Source organism: Podarcis erhardii, assembly GCF_964252035.2.
Source record: "Podarcis erhardii genome assembly, chromosome: 3".
In the NCBI taxonomy this organism is placed as follows: domain Eukaryota; kingdom Metazoa; phylum Chordata; class Lepidosauria; order Squamata; family Lacertidae; genus Podarcis; species Podarcis erhardii.
Genome location: NC_138507.1, coordinates 124,413,542 through 124,426,389, shown reverse-complemented (window position 1 = coordinate 124,426,389; position 12,848 = coordinate 124,413,542). Strand labels below are relative to the sequence as shown.

General features: G+C 44.1%; 1 protein-coding gene across 1 annotated transcript; it reads left to right on the top strand.

Moving 5' to 3' along the window:
* The first annotated feature begins 713 nt into the window (after nt 1-713).
* On the top strand, nt 714-4,839 carry LOC309337825 (uncharacterized protein). Its single transcript, XM_081854721.1, has 5 exons — nt 714-1,222; nt 1,399-1,480; nt 1,942-2,024; nt 2,764-2,890; nt 3,492-4,839. The coding sequence occupies exons 1-5, from the start codon at nt 797-799 to the stop codon at nt 4,730-4,732; spliced, it is 1,959 nt and encodes a 652-aa protein (XP_081710847.1). The 5' UTR covers nt 714-796; the 3' UTR covers nt 4,733-4,839.
* Nucleotides 4,840-12,848: the final 8,009 nt, after the last annotated feature.

Sequence of the window (12,848 nt, the reverse complement as noted above, 5' to 3'; positions counted from 1 at the left end):
GATGCAGCTCAGCAGGTCCTGGAGATCTGAATTCACTTGAAGAAGCCATGCGTTCAGTTACTCCCTCTTTTCCGATCCTGGACTTCAGCTCCCTCCTTGCACCATTTATTCTTTTATTACTAGGTTGGGCATCACTTTCCTTATGCAGCCACACTGTTTTCCTTAGATGCCTCTCACTATTCTTTCCTGTTGGGACTGCCTGCATTTGGGCCTTCAATATTTCACCTTGAAGAAGCTCCCATTTCCTTTAGTATTTCAGAACATAGGATCTCACCCAGTATCTCCTTAAGCCTTTTAAAATTGGCCGCCTTAAAGTGAATTCCTGACTACACTCAGCTTTCGTTTCCCTCTGTCTCAGGAAACCTCAAGAGGACATGATCACTTCCGAGTTTCCCAGTACTTCCACTTGGTTGATCAGTTCCCATCTGTTGTTGAGGACTAGGTCCAAGACAGATGATCCCCTTCTTGTTTCTTCCACCTTCTGGGTCATGAAATTGTCAGTGAGGCAATTCTGCATGGTCACTTTCCTTAGACCAGGGCTAGAGACATACTTCTCTTTCTTCTTACTTTTTTTCCTTTTAATGAAAGTTCAGAGTCGGGGCTGTGGTGCAGTCCAGCTCTGGCTCCTAGCAGGACTCATCCACGCTTGCTCAGGAAGCATTTCTCTTCTCCTGACCAAGTATCAGTCTGATAACAGACCAATATGTTTGCTTTGTAGGCTTTGCTAGAACTCTAAATTGGACCATCAGAACTTGGCAGAAAGCGAAAGGATTCCTTCCGATCTCTTGGAGGCTTCATGAGAGCCCAGATGGATGAGCAAGACTCAGCTGGCCCTGAAGCAGGAGGAGGCCCTGCCCCCCAAACTGGGAGCAGTGGGAGATTTGGGGGAAATTCAGAGCAGAAGATCCCAGGTGAGGAGGACACCCTCTGCTCAGAGGTGCAGAGCCAGCAGTTGACGCAGTCTGGCTCTCAGGAGGCCAAAGGACCCCAAGAGGCTTGCGGACGACTCCACCACCTTGACTGTCGGTGGCTGAAGCCAGAAAGTCATACCAAAGCTGAGATGCTGGACCTGGTGATCTTGGAGCAGTTCCTGGCTGTCCTTCCGCTGGAGATGGAGAGCTGGGTGAGGGAATGCGGAGCGGAGACCAGTTCCCAGGCTGTAGCCCTGGCCGAAGGTTTCCTCCTGAGTCAGGTGGAGGAGAGGAAGCAGGCAGAGCAGCAGGTGAGAGACTTTCCTCTGGAACCTCCCAAGGGGCTCCAAGCAAGACAGGGCGCCTTCCAAGATGCTCTCCTAACGGCTGGCCCTCTTTGGAGAAGCAAGGGATGAGATCTGCTCCGATCATTCCTTTTCTAATCCTTCTCCCCATTCTCTGTTTTAAATCCTTGCTACTCTTTCAGGGAAAGGGTCTCTTTGCGGAAATGGGCCTGGATTCCTGTGAGGCAGAAAAGACTCCGTTGGACGCCAGAGAGAGGCCACTGGGTAAGGAGGAACTCGTCTTTCTTCCCATTCTGTGGATCTTGAAACTAATCTTTGGGTTCTGTTCATCTTTGGGGGGGGGGGAGGCACTTGGGGCCAAGAGCCCAAAGGGGGGCAGATGTATTTTGAAGAACAAAAATTTGAAATGGGTACAATGTCAAAATGCACTCAAGAAGCAAGACCTTTTCCATGGCACATCTATGGCACAAATCTCTAAGTGCTGAACCTCTAGTTACAGGTAGGTAGCCGTGTTGGTCTGCCATAGTTGTAACAAAATAAAAAAATTCCTTCCAGTAGCACCTTAGTGACCAACTAAGTTTGTTATTGGTATGAGCTTTCATGTGCATGCACACTTCTTCAGATACACTGAAACAGGCTGCTGAAAGAGACTTCTGTTTCAGTGTATTTGAAGAAGTGAGGGACGCAGGAGCTGATGGCTTCCCTTTGACTTTTGTCTCTCACAGGTGACAGAAGGATGCCCCCCAGACCTCCTCATCCATCTTTTCATGAGAACGGAGGAGAAGCAGCAGCTGTGGAAACAGATCTGGTATGGGGAAAAAGCTTTGTGGGGAAAGAGTCAGAGGAGGGGGGCAGCCAGGGAGCCTCTGGGCCAGAAAGAATTTCTCCTCCTCTTGGCTTCTGTCAAAGCCTCGGTCCTGAACAAAGATGGACAATGCCATTCGGGAAACTCTATGTGCTGACAGGAATGAACAGCCATCTCTCCTTAACTGGGCTTCGGAATGTCACTATTTTTATGATTTATCAGTAGCTGCAGTTATATTTCTATATTGATCTAATCAGGCTTCTAAGCAGTTGAGAAGCTTCCAAGAAGTTGAGAAGCCATAACAAACCGTGGCCGGGATTCACCTCAGCAGCCCCATCAGCTGAAGAAGGGGAATCCCCCTCCTCCCCCTCTTTGTGCCCCCATGAGCCCCTTGAAGTTGGCTGTAGGGCAGAGGGAGGGTCCCATCGCCCCCCAAGCAGCACACAGCGGGAGCAGAGAAGGGAGCGTTCTGTCTGGCAGACAGGAATACTTCCACAGAAAGAACAATTTGAAGAACACCAGGCGGAGGTCCACCCATTCACACAAAGATTAATACCCATCATTAGAATGCACAGTAAAATAAATCCACTGAAATGCTAAAATAGGCATCCAGACCTAAAAGGTGCCACAAAATAATCCCATTAAAAGAACACAACAAGGAATGGACAAAAAACAACTGAGCAATGTATAGTGGATAATCTTTGTGCTGTCTCAGAAGAGGACCTTTTTCCCTTCCCTTCAGGGTCCTCTGTGCTTTGAAGATGTCGCTGTGTATTTCACAGAGGAGGAGTGGGCGTTGCTGGATCCTGACCAGAGAGCTCTGCATAAGGAAGTCATGGAGGAGAATCGTGCGACTGTGGACTCTCTCAGTAAGGATTCCTGCTGGACTATAATATATGTTTTGAAATACACACACACACAAACACACACACACACCCACACACACACACCCCTACCTCCACCTGTGAGAATCCTGCAATATTTTGATGGCGCTTGACAGCATCTGGGATTCTCCTTCCCCATAGCTCACCTTGAATCTACTGTTTTGTCTGCAAATATTCTTGCCCCACATATGCCTTTTTAAACCATGACCAGGCCGGTCTGAGCTGCCCAGACATTCTTGAATGTAACCTTCCATGTGTTGGCAGAAGTAGCAGCTTCTGTGAGGTTTTCTGTTTTTGCTCCTGTCACTTTCTGGTTGACCAAAGAGACAACTGGCCTTGCACATGGAGGAGATTCCACGATTAGGTCAAACAAAATCCACCCTGGAAGATCCCAGGCTGTTTGAATCTCAGGTTCCCATCAATCTGTGCGTCAATGAGAGTCAACAAAGGCAGTGAACCCTATAGTAAGGCCTCAGATCTAAGTCCCTTCCATTCTTCATTGATCACAAACATTCATTAGCAGTCTTCCATAATTTGGGGCTCTATTTCTTCCTGAGGCTCTAATCGGTTTCTTTCTTTGATGCAGGTGCTGATGGATTGAAAATTATGAACCAGGGAGACATTCACAGAGTGGGGAAGTTGTATAAATATTTGGAGTGTGGAGAGAGTTATAGTCTGAGCTCCCATTCTACTTCCCATAAAATATATCCTACTGGGAAATATCATTATCGGTACTTGGAAGATGGTAAGACATTTCGTCAGAAGACATTTCGCACTTTCCATCAAAGAATTCATACAGGGAAGAAACCCCATCAGTGCTTAGAATGTGGGAAGAGCTTTAGTTGCAAAAATAGTCTCACTTCCCATCAACGAATTCATACAGGAGAGAAACCATATCAGTGCTTGGAATGTGGAAAGAATTTTAGTCGGAAGGATTACCTTACTTCACATGAAATAAGCCACAGAGGGGAGAAACCCCATCAGTGTTTGGAATGTGGGAAGAGCTTCAAACTGAAGAGACATCTCACTTATCATCAAGCAATTCACAGTCGGGAGAGACCATATCAGTGCTTGGAGTGTGGTAAGAGCTTCAGTTGGAAGGACCATCTCATATCCCATCAAAGTATTCATACAGGGGAGAAACCCTATACGTGCTTGGAATGTGGAAAGAGCTTCAGGCAGAAAGCTAAGCTCACAGATCATCAAAGAATTCATACAGGGGAGAAACCATATCAGTGCTTGGAATGTGGAAAGAGCTTCAGGCAGAAAGTTCAGCTCACAGATCATCAAAGAAATCATACAGGGGAGAAACCATATCAGTGCTTGGAATGTGGAAAGAATTTTAGTCGGAAGAGTACCCTTACTTCACATGAAAGTATTCACCGAGTGGAGAAACCATATAAATGCTTGGAATGTGGAAGGGGCTTCATTAAGGACTGCCAGCTCACTTCCCATCAAAGAATTCATACAGGGGAGGAACTATATCAGTGCTTGGAATGTGGAAAGAGCTTCACTTGTAAGAATAGTCTCACTTCCCATCAAAGAATTCATACAGAGGGGAGACCATATCAGTGCTTAGAATGTGGGAAGAGCTTTAGTCGACAGAATAGTCTCACTTCCCATCAAAGAATTCATACAGGGGAGAAGCCATATCAATGCTTGGAATGTGGAAAGAGCTTCAGTCAGAAGGTTACCCTTACTTCCCATCAAACAATTCACTGTGAGAAGAGACCATATCAGTGCTTGGAATGTGGAAAGAGCTTCAAATGGAAGAAAAGTCTCACTTACCATCAAGGAACTCACAGCAGGGAGAATCATGGTATTTGAAGATGGGTCTCCTATCTCCTCTCAGTCTCCTCTTTTCCAGTCTAAGCCTACCCAGCTCCTTCTATCGTTCCTTAAAAGGCTTGGTTTCCAAATGCTTGATTATATTGGTCACCCTTCTCGGCACAGATTCCAACTTCTCAATATCCTCCTTTGATTGTGACATCCAGAATTGAGCACAGGACTCCAGGTGTGGTCTGACCAAGGCAGAAAGGAACCTAGTATTACTTCCCATGACCTGGACATTAGACGCCTGTTGAGATAGCCTGAAATAGCATTAGCTTATTTTGCTACGGACTCACCTTGTTGACTCATGTTAAGCTTTTGGTGTCCTAAGACCCTTAGATCCTTTTCACATATGCTGCCGGCAAGTGTGGTGTTTCCCATAGAATCATATTTTATTTTATTTTTAAATAAATTTTATTAACCGGCCAATCACATCAAATCAAACCACATCACATAAATTCCAAATTACAGAGCCAATTTTTTAAAATTTTGTTGGGGGGTCCCATACTTCCAGATCCGAGTAAGAATTCTGATCTAATCATTCCTTCTGCATTAATGTCCAAATCAGTCCAAATCAGTCCAAATAGATGTTCAAACAGTCCAAACATATATTCATATCTTGCTGTTTCCACATCACTCGTAATCAAATATTTTCTCTTTGTCCTTTATGGTCTCTTCTCATGGTCTCCTTAAGCCGATAAGCACCGATAATACTCCTGCGTAGATTTCCCGTCGTAAATCCTCAATTCCAGTTAGTTCCCATAAATCGTCACCTTCGGAGATAAGATCACTTTTTCCTTCGTAAATTCTGTCGTACCTGAAGCCTCTTTGAGGGGTCTCTCCCACGATGTAAACACACTCTCTTCCACCTCCCAGGCTTATTCCTCCGACAGAGCTTCCTAAGATGGCGTCGACGACATTTTTAACTGCATCAGAAGCAAAGCTCTTATACATTCCACAGTCTTCTAAAAACATGCTTTGGTTCGAAAGTTTATCTCCACACCGCCTTAGATTCACAGCTTAAGTCCTTAAAACCTCATTTCTGGCTTTTGACTCCTGAAGGGAGGGGATTCTTGGGGTATCACTTAGTAAAATAAAATGTTTTTCCCCCTCCCCCATCAGTCATTTGCCATACCGTATCAACATATCTTCTCATAATTTAAAACTTGCTTTTCCAGAGACCTCTTCTGTTGCAGTCTTCACTCACTCCTCCTCATTTCATGAAGTATGTGCATTCCTTCGTGCCAAATTGTTTCCTTTGAAGTTCTTGCAGCTAGTGGCGCAGGTCAGAGACAGTGTCCAGGAGTGCCGAGATCCCAAAGGAGGGTTTTTGTGCCTAATGCCCCCATCCCCCTCAAAAATTTGGGGGTGGTATCTGGCACAGCAGGCATATGGCCCCACTCACCGACCTGGATGGGTAGGGAGGCTAATTACTCCCAAGATAGTCTCCAAATTACCTCCTGTGGGTTGGAGAGATAATAATAATTTATTATTTGTACCCCTCCCATCTGGCTGGGTTTCCCCAGCCACTCTGGGAGGCTTCCATAGAAACCAGAAATACACTAAAATATCACAGATTAAAAACTTCCCTGATCAGGGCTCCCTTAAGATGTCTTCTGAATGTCAGGTAGTTGTTGTTCTCTTTGACATCTGGTGGGAGGGTGTTCCACAGGGCGGGCGCCTCTACTGAGAAGGCCCTCTGCCTGGTTCCCTGTAGCTTTGCTTCTCGCAGTGAGGGAACTGCCAGAAAGCCCTTGGAGCTGGACCTCAATGTTATTGTCAGCCATCTTCCTATGCGCCCCCTAGTGGCCCCCCGTTTCCCACAGAATCATAGAATTGTAGAAGTCTAATGGTCTTTGTGGACCACAAGCTGAACATGAGTCAACCGTCTGATGGCATCCAGCATGGAATGTGTGCCTCCGTTTTTCAGCATTTTTAGTAGTCTAGCACAGTGTTTCCCAACCGGTGTTCCGCGGCACACTAGTGTGCCGCGAGACGTTGCCTGGTGTGCCGTGGGAGGGAGGCGGGCGAGTCGGGCGGCGAGAGGCGGGGTGGCGGCGGCGAGCACACGCGGGGCGGGGAGCGAGCTCCCTCCCACATCCCATCGCCCCGTGCTCCGCGCTGTTGTAGGCCAGCCCTGCGCACCCGGGGGACCTCCCCCTGAGAGCGCAAGGCTTGCAGGCGTCAGCTGGCAGCGCGGAGCACGGGGCGCCCTTCGGAGGACGCCCCGTGCTCCACGCAGGTGTCCGCAAGCCTTGCGCACCCGGGGGATCTCCCCCCGGGAGCGCAAGGCTTGCGGGCGTCAGCTGGCAGCGCGGAGCACGGGGCGCCCTTCGGAGGACGCCCCGTGCTCCGCGCTGGTGTCGGCCAGCCTTGCGCACCCGGGGGATCTCCCCCCGGGAGCGCAAGGCTTGCGGGCAGCAGCCTGCAGCGCGGAGCACGGGGCGCCCTCCAGAGGACGCCCCGTGCTCCGCGCTGGTGTTGGCCAGCCTTGCGCACCCGGGGGATCTCCCCCCGGGAGCGCAAGGCTTGCGGGCGTCAGCTGGCAGCGCGGAGCACGGGGCGCCCTTCGGAGGACGCCCCGTGCTCCGCGCTCGTGTTGGCAAGCCTTGCGCACCCGGGGGGCGCATGGGGCGCCCTGAAACAGAGGGTTCCCCATGCTGCGGACTGTAGCCTGCCGCCGGACGCGCGGGGCGCCACAAGCTCGGGGGACAGCGGGGAGGCGCAGCACCGCCATCCCACTGTTCCCCGACCTGGTTTTTTGGGGGGGAAATAAAGGAAAAATTTTTTTCCTTTATTTCCCCCCTCAAAAAAGTAGGTGCGTCCTATGGGACGGAGCGTCCTATGGGACGAAAAATACGGTACTTACTATTTCATAATAAAGTAATTATAAAATACTTTCTTTATGTTTATTTGATTCCTATTAAAGAGAGTTACTTTATATATAGTCAATATAGGCACAGAGTTAATTTTTTAAACATTTTCTAATGGTGGTGTGCCTCAAGATTTTTTTCATGAAACAAGTGTGCCTTTGCCCAAAAAAGGTTGGGAAACACTGGTCTAGCAGTCTCTGCTCTTTTTGCCTTCCCTGGGAGGAAGGTGGAGTGGATGTCTGAAACTCAATGTCAAAGTGAAACTCAGTCCAGATAAGACTGAGGCAGTTAGTGGGTGGTGCCCTAGACCAGATGGGTGGGAGAAGGCCTGCTCTTAAAAAAATATATAAAAAAATTAAATTGGTTTTAGATAAAGTTATACATGATAACTGTAACCTTTCCAAAACATACCAAATATCAAGGTTCTTTCACACCTTCAGACCTTCCCCCCCATGCGTTCCAGTTCTAAAGATGTTATCTTTCCCCTTTTTCCTGCATCTTTTACCATTATCCATCTCTTATGCAACCATAGTAACCAAAGTTCAGTTCACATTACAAGTGTCCTTGCATCCCTGCCCGTGATTTTAACTGTCTACAGTGGTCTTTCAAGTATACAATAAAATTATCCCAGTCTTTTAAAAATACTTGTTCTTCCAGGTTTCTGATCTTTCCCCTTAGTCTCGCCATTTCTGCGCATTCCATCAGTTTGGTCTGCCGCTCTTCCTTAGTTGGTACTTCACCTTCTTTCCATCTCTGGGCCAAAAACATTCTCACTGCCATTGTTGCATACGTAAACAGTCTCTTATTTTCTTTGGTAATTCATCACATATTATATTATAACAGAAAAGCCTCTGGTTTTCTTAGAAAGGGTGAGGGGAGAGACTCCACCAGGCAAGGCCTCCTTCCACCTGCCTTGCCCAACCTTCTGCTTCTCAATGTGTATTGTATTGTTTTGTGTACTGTGGCTTGCCGTTGTTTTATTGATTATAGTTTAGATATTATTGTAACTGTGTTTTTTTTAAAAAAAAGATATTTATTATAGTTTTCCAAGTTAATACAATAAAAAAAAACAAAAAATAGAAAAATACAAAAAAGTTTAAAAACACATAAAGTTCACCATGCTTATTTTTCATTAACATATTTCCCCGACCTCCTCAAACCTCCCTTCCTTATATTCCAGTTCAAATTGTTCACTCAGCAAATTATTAATTCTCAAAGTTAATTTTGCTTATTCCCAAATCTTATTTTTCATCTCTTAAAACATTACAGCTGGAAACCACTTAATTTCTATCCAACATCATTCTAACATTCCTTAATTTTACAATATTTCTGAAGATAATCTTTGAATTTCTTCCAGTCTTCTTCTGCCGACTCTTTTCCCTGGTCTCGGATTCTGCCGGTCATTTCTGCCAGTCCCATATAGTCTATCACCTTCATCTGCCATTCTTCCAGGGTGGGTAAATCCTGTGTCTTCCAGTGCTTTGCGATGAGTATTCTTGCTGCTGTTGTAGCATACATAAAAAACGTTCTGTCTTTCTTTAACACCAATTGGTCGACCATGCCCAGGAGAAAGGCCTCTGGTTTCTTCAGAAAGGTATATATAAATACCTTTTTCATTTCAAATTTGAAATGAAAGCTTCAAATTTGACCAAATTTCTAAATCTTTTTTCACTTCCGTCCAACATTTTTCATAGTTATCTTTAAATAGATTCCCATTTTTAGCTGTCATGTTAATCCCCAGGTATTTCACTTTCTTAACCACTGTCAGACCTGTTTCATTCTGAAACCTCTCTGTTTCAATCGATGTTAATTTTTTTCCTAAAACCTTAGTTTTTAACTTGTTCAATTTAAATCCTGCCACTTGACCAAACTCTTGAATTAGTTCCAACACCCTTTTGGTGCTAGATTCTGGCTCCTGTAACGTCAGTACTAAATCATCTGCAAATGCTCTCAGTTTGTACTGTTAAGCTCCGACCTGTATACCTTTAACCCTTCTAATCATATTCAGCAGGACCTCCAGGACCGATATGAAAAGTAATGGGGAAATTGGGCATCCCTGTCGTGTCCCTTTTTCTATCCTAAATTCTTCCGTAACCACATTATTTACAATTAATTTGGCCTTTTGTTCAGAGTATATTGCACCCATACCATTTTCAAACCCTTGGCCTACCCCCATACCCTGTAGATTCTTTTCCATAAAACTCCAAGAGATGTTGTCAAAGGCTTTCTCCGCATCCACAAATATCAAGACTGCTTTAGTGTTTATATTCACTTCTAACTTTTCCAAAATGTCTATTATATTCCTCAAATTGAAACCCGCTTGGTCCTTGTGAATCTCATCCATCAGTACTTTTTTCAATCTCTTAGCCAAAATATCAGCAAAAATTTTGTAATCCACATTTAATAACGATATGGGACGGTAGTTCTTAAGTTGAGTCTTTTCAGTCTCAGTTTTTGGTATGAGTGTGATATACGCCTCTTTCCACGAATCTGGTGCCCTTTTCCCTTCCAAAATTTCATTGCAGACTTCCTTCAAGGGTTGTAATAGCCACTCCTTTAAGGATTTATAGTATCTGGAAGTCAGCCCATCCGGTCCTGGAGACTTGCCTAATTGCATATTTTGAATGGCACCTTCTACTTCCTGGTCAGATATTTTGTAATTCAGCATCAATTTACTTTCTTGAGAGATTTTTGGCAACCCGTTTGTCTCCAAAAATCGATCTATGTCCATTTCCTTCTGTGGCCCTTGTGAATATAATTGTTTGAAATACCTCTGGGAGCAGTTTCTGATCTCAACTGGATTGTGTATGTTCTTTCCTTCCACTTCTAAATTAGTAATAGTATTTAATTTTTGTCTTTTTTTCATTTGCCAAGCCAAGAGTTTCCCACATTTATCTGCTGATTCAAAAGTCTTTTGTCTCATTTGCTTAATTTTCCATTCTATTTCCTGATTCATCAATTCCATATATTGTACTTGATGTAATTTTATTTCTCTCAAAATCTCCTGCAACTTTGGTTTTGTTCTCAATTTTTTCTCTCCATCTTTAATTTTCTCCAGTATTTTATCTTTTTTCTCATTTTGACTTCTCTTCTTTATTGCATTCTGTTGAATCAAAAACCCTCTCATAACAGCTTTACTTGCATCCCAGATTACTCTTTTTTCAACATTTGTTGACATATTTATTTCAAAATAGTCTTTCAAAGTTTTTTGGGCCTTCTTATATACTTCTTCATCTCTAAATAAGGTGTCATTCATCCTCCATCTAAAGGTGCCGGTTGTTGTTTGCTTCATCTCCATCTTTACAGCATTATGGTCAGAGCAAGTTTGGGGGCAGATTTCCACTTTTTTTATCTTTGGTGCCATTCCTCTAGTAATCCAAATTTGGTCAATTCTAGTCCATGTCATCTTGGCTTCAGAGAAAAAGGTTCCCTCTCTCCCAGGGGGTTCTTAGTTCTCCAAATGTCAATCAGATCCATATTGTCAGTCAATTCAAAAAAGGTTTTTGGTAGTCTACCATCTTTGGTGACTACCTGTTTTTGTGCCTTATCCATATTTGTAGATACTACTCCATTCATGTCCCCCATCAGAATTAAGTTGTAGTCCATATAATCCAATAAACTCTCATGCAACTTCTTAAAGAATTCAGATTTCCCCTCGTTCGGTGCATAAATTCCTACGATCAGAAGTTTCTCTCCTTGAACTTGGATTTCAATTGCCAAAAATCTTCCTTGTTCATCTTTAAAAATTAATTTCGGTAACAATCTCTCCTTTGCATATATCACTACCCCTCTTTTTTTAACTTTATCAGATGAGATGAACTCTTGTCCCAATCTCTTATTAATAAGTATTTTTCTATGTAGTCTCATCACATGTGTTTCCTGTAGGCAAATCAAGTCCAATTGTTCTTTTTTTAGTATGTGAAAAACTAATTTTCTCTTCCGAGGTGAGTTCAAACCATTACAATTCCAGGTTAGAAGTTGCAGAGCCATGGTGATGGGGTTACTTCACTTTACCTCCTACTGCTCCAAGTAACTGTTCTTGATCTGTCGGTGGTGTCTCTTTCCCTGGGCTGTCCAATCCAAAGGAAAGGTTTGCTATGTCAAGTATTCCTTTTTCCAGTGGTCTTTGGTCTTCTCCAGATTCTGCTTCTTTTTGCAAGTCTTCTCCATAATCTCCTAAAAACTTGTCTTTGTCGATTACTGTTCTTATCCTTATCTTCTTTTCTTTATATTTAAACAATAGGCCTTGGGGAAATTCCCACCTGAAGAGTATTCTATTTCTCCTCAGTAGGGTGACTAGATCTCTGTAGTTGGACCTTATATCCAAAATGTGTTTTGGGATGTCCTTAAAGATCTCCACAAACGAATCTTCAATTTCCAAAGTTCTTTGATAGTGCAAATTCAGAATTTTATCCCTTTCTTCCTTAGTTCGAAAGGTAATCAAACAATCTCTTACTTTGTTCTTTCTATGTCTTCTTCCAATTCTAAATGCACTCACTATCTGAAATTCTTCCTTCCCCAAATCCTGCTGCCAAAAGTCTATAAATTCTTTTGTAAGAAAATCCACCAAATTGTCCTTCTCAATTTCAGGTATTGCTCTTAATCTTAAGTTCCTCTCCTTCCCTTGTAGTTCAATCATAGACAATGTCAGGTCATGGTCCTCAAGTTTCTTATATACTGGTAATATCTTCTCTTGGGCGGCAATTGCAGTCTCCTTAGCTTCCTCAGCTACTTTTCGAATCGTGGCCGATTCCTCTATTAATCTTTCAATAGACTGTGTATTGGAGTTCACCTTCTTGCCCAAATCATTAATGCTTGTAGTGTTCAAATCTATTTTTGCAGAAGCCTCCGCTACCTGTTTATTTGTCTCAGCCACTTGTTTGGTTGCCCAGAGGAGGGCAACCAAAATGGTCAAAGGCCTGGAAACAATGCCTTATGAGGAACGGCTAAGGCAGCTGGGCATGTTTAGCCTGGAGAAGAGGAGGTTAAGGGGTGATATGATAGCCATGTTCAAATATATAAAAGGATGTCACATAGAGGAGGGAGAAAGGTTGTTTTCTGCTGCTCCAGAGAAGCGGACACGGAGCAATGGATCCAAACTACAAGAAAGAAGATTCCACCTAAACATTAGGAAGAACTTCCTGACAGTAAGAGCTGTTTGACAGTGGAATTTGCTGCCAAGGAGTGTGGTGGGGTCTCCTTCTTTGGAGGTCTTTAAGCAGAGGCTTGACAACCATATG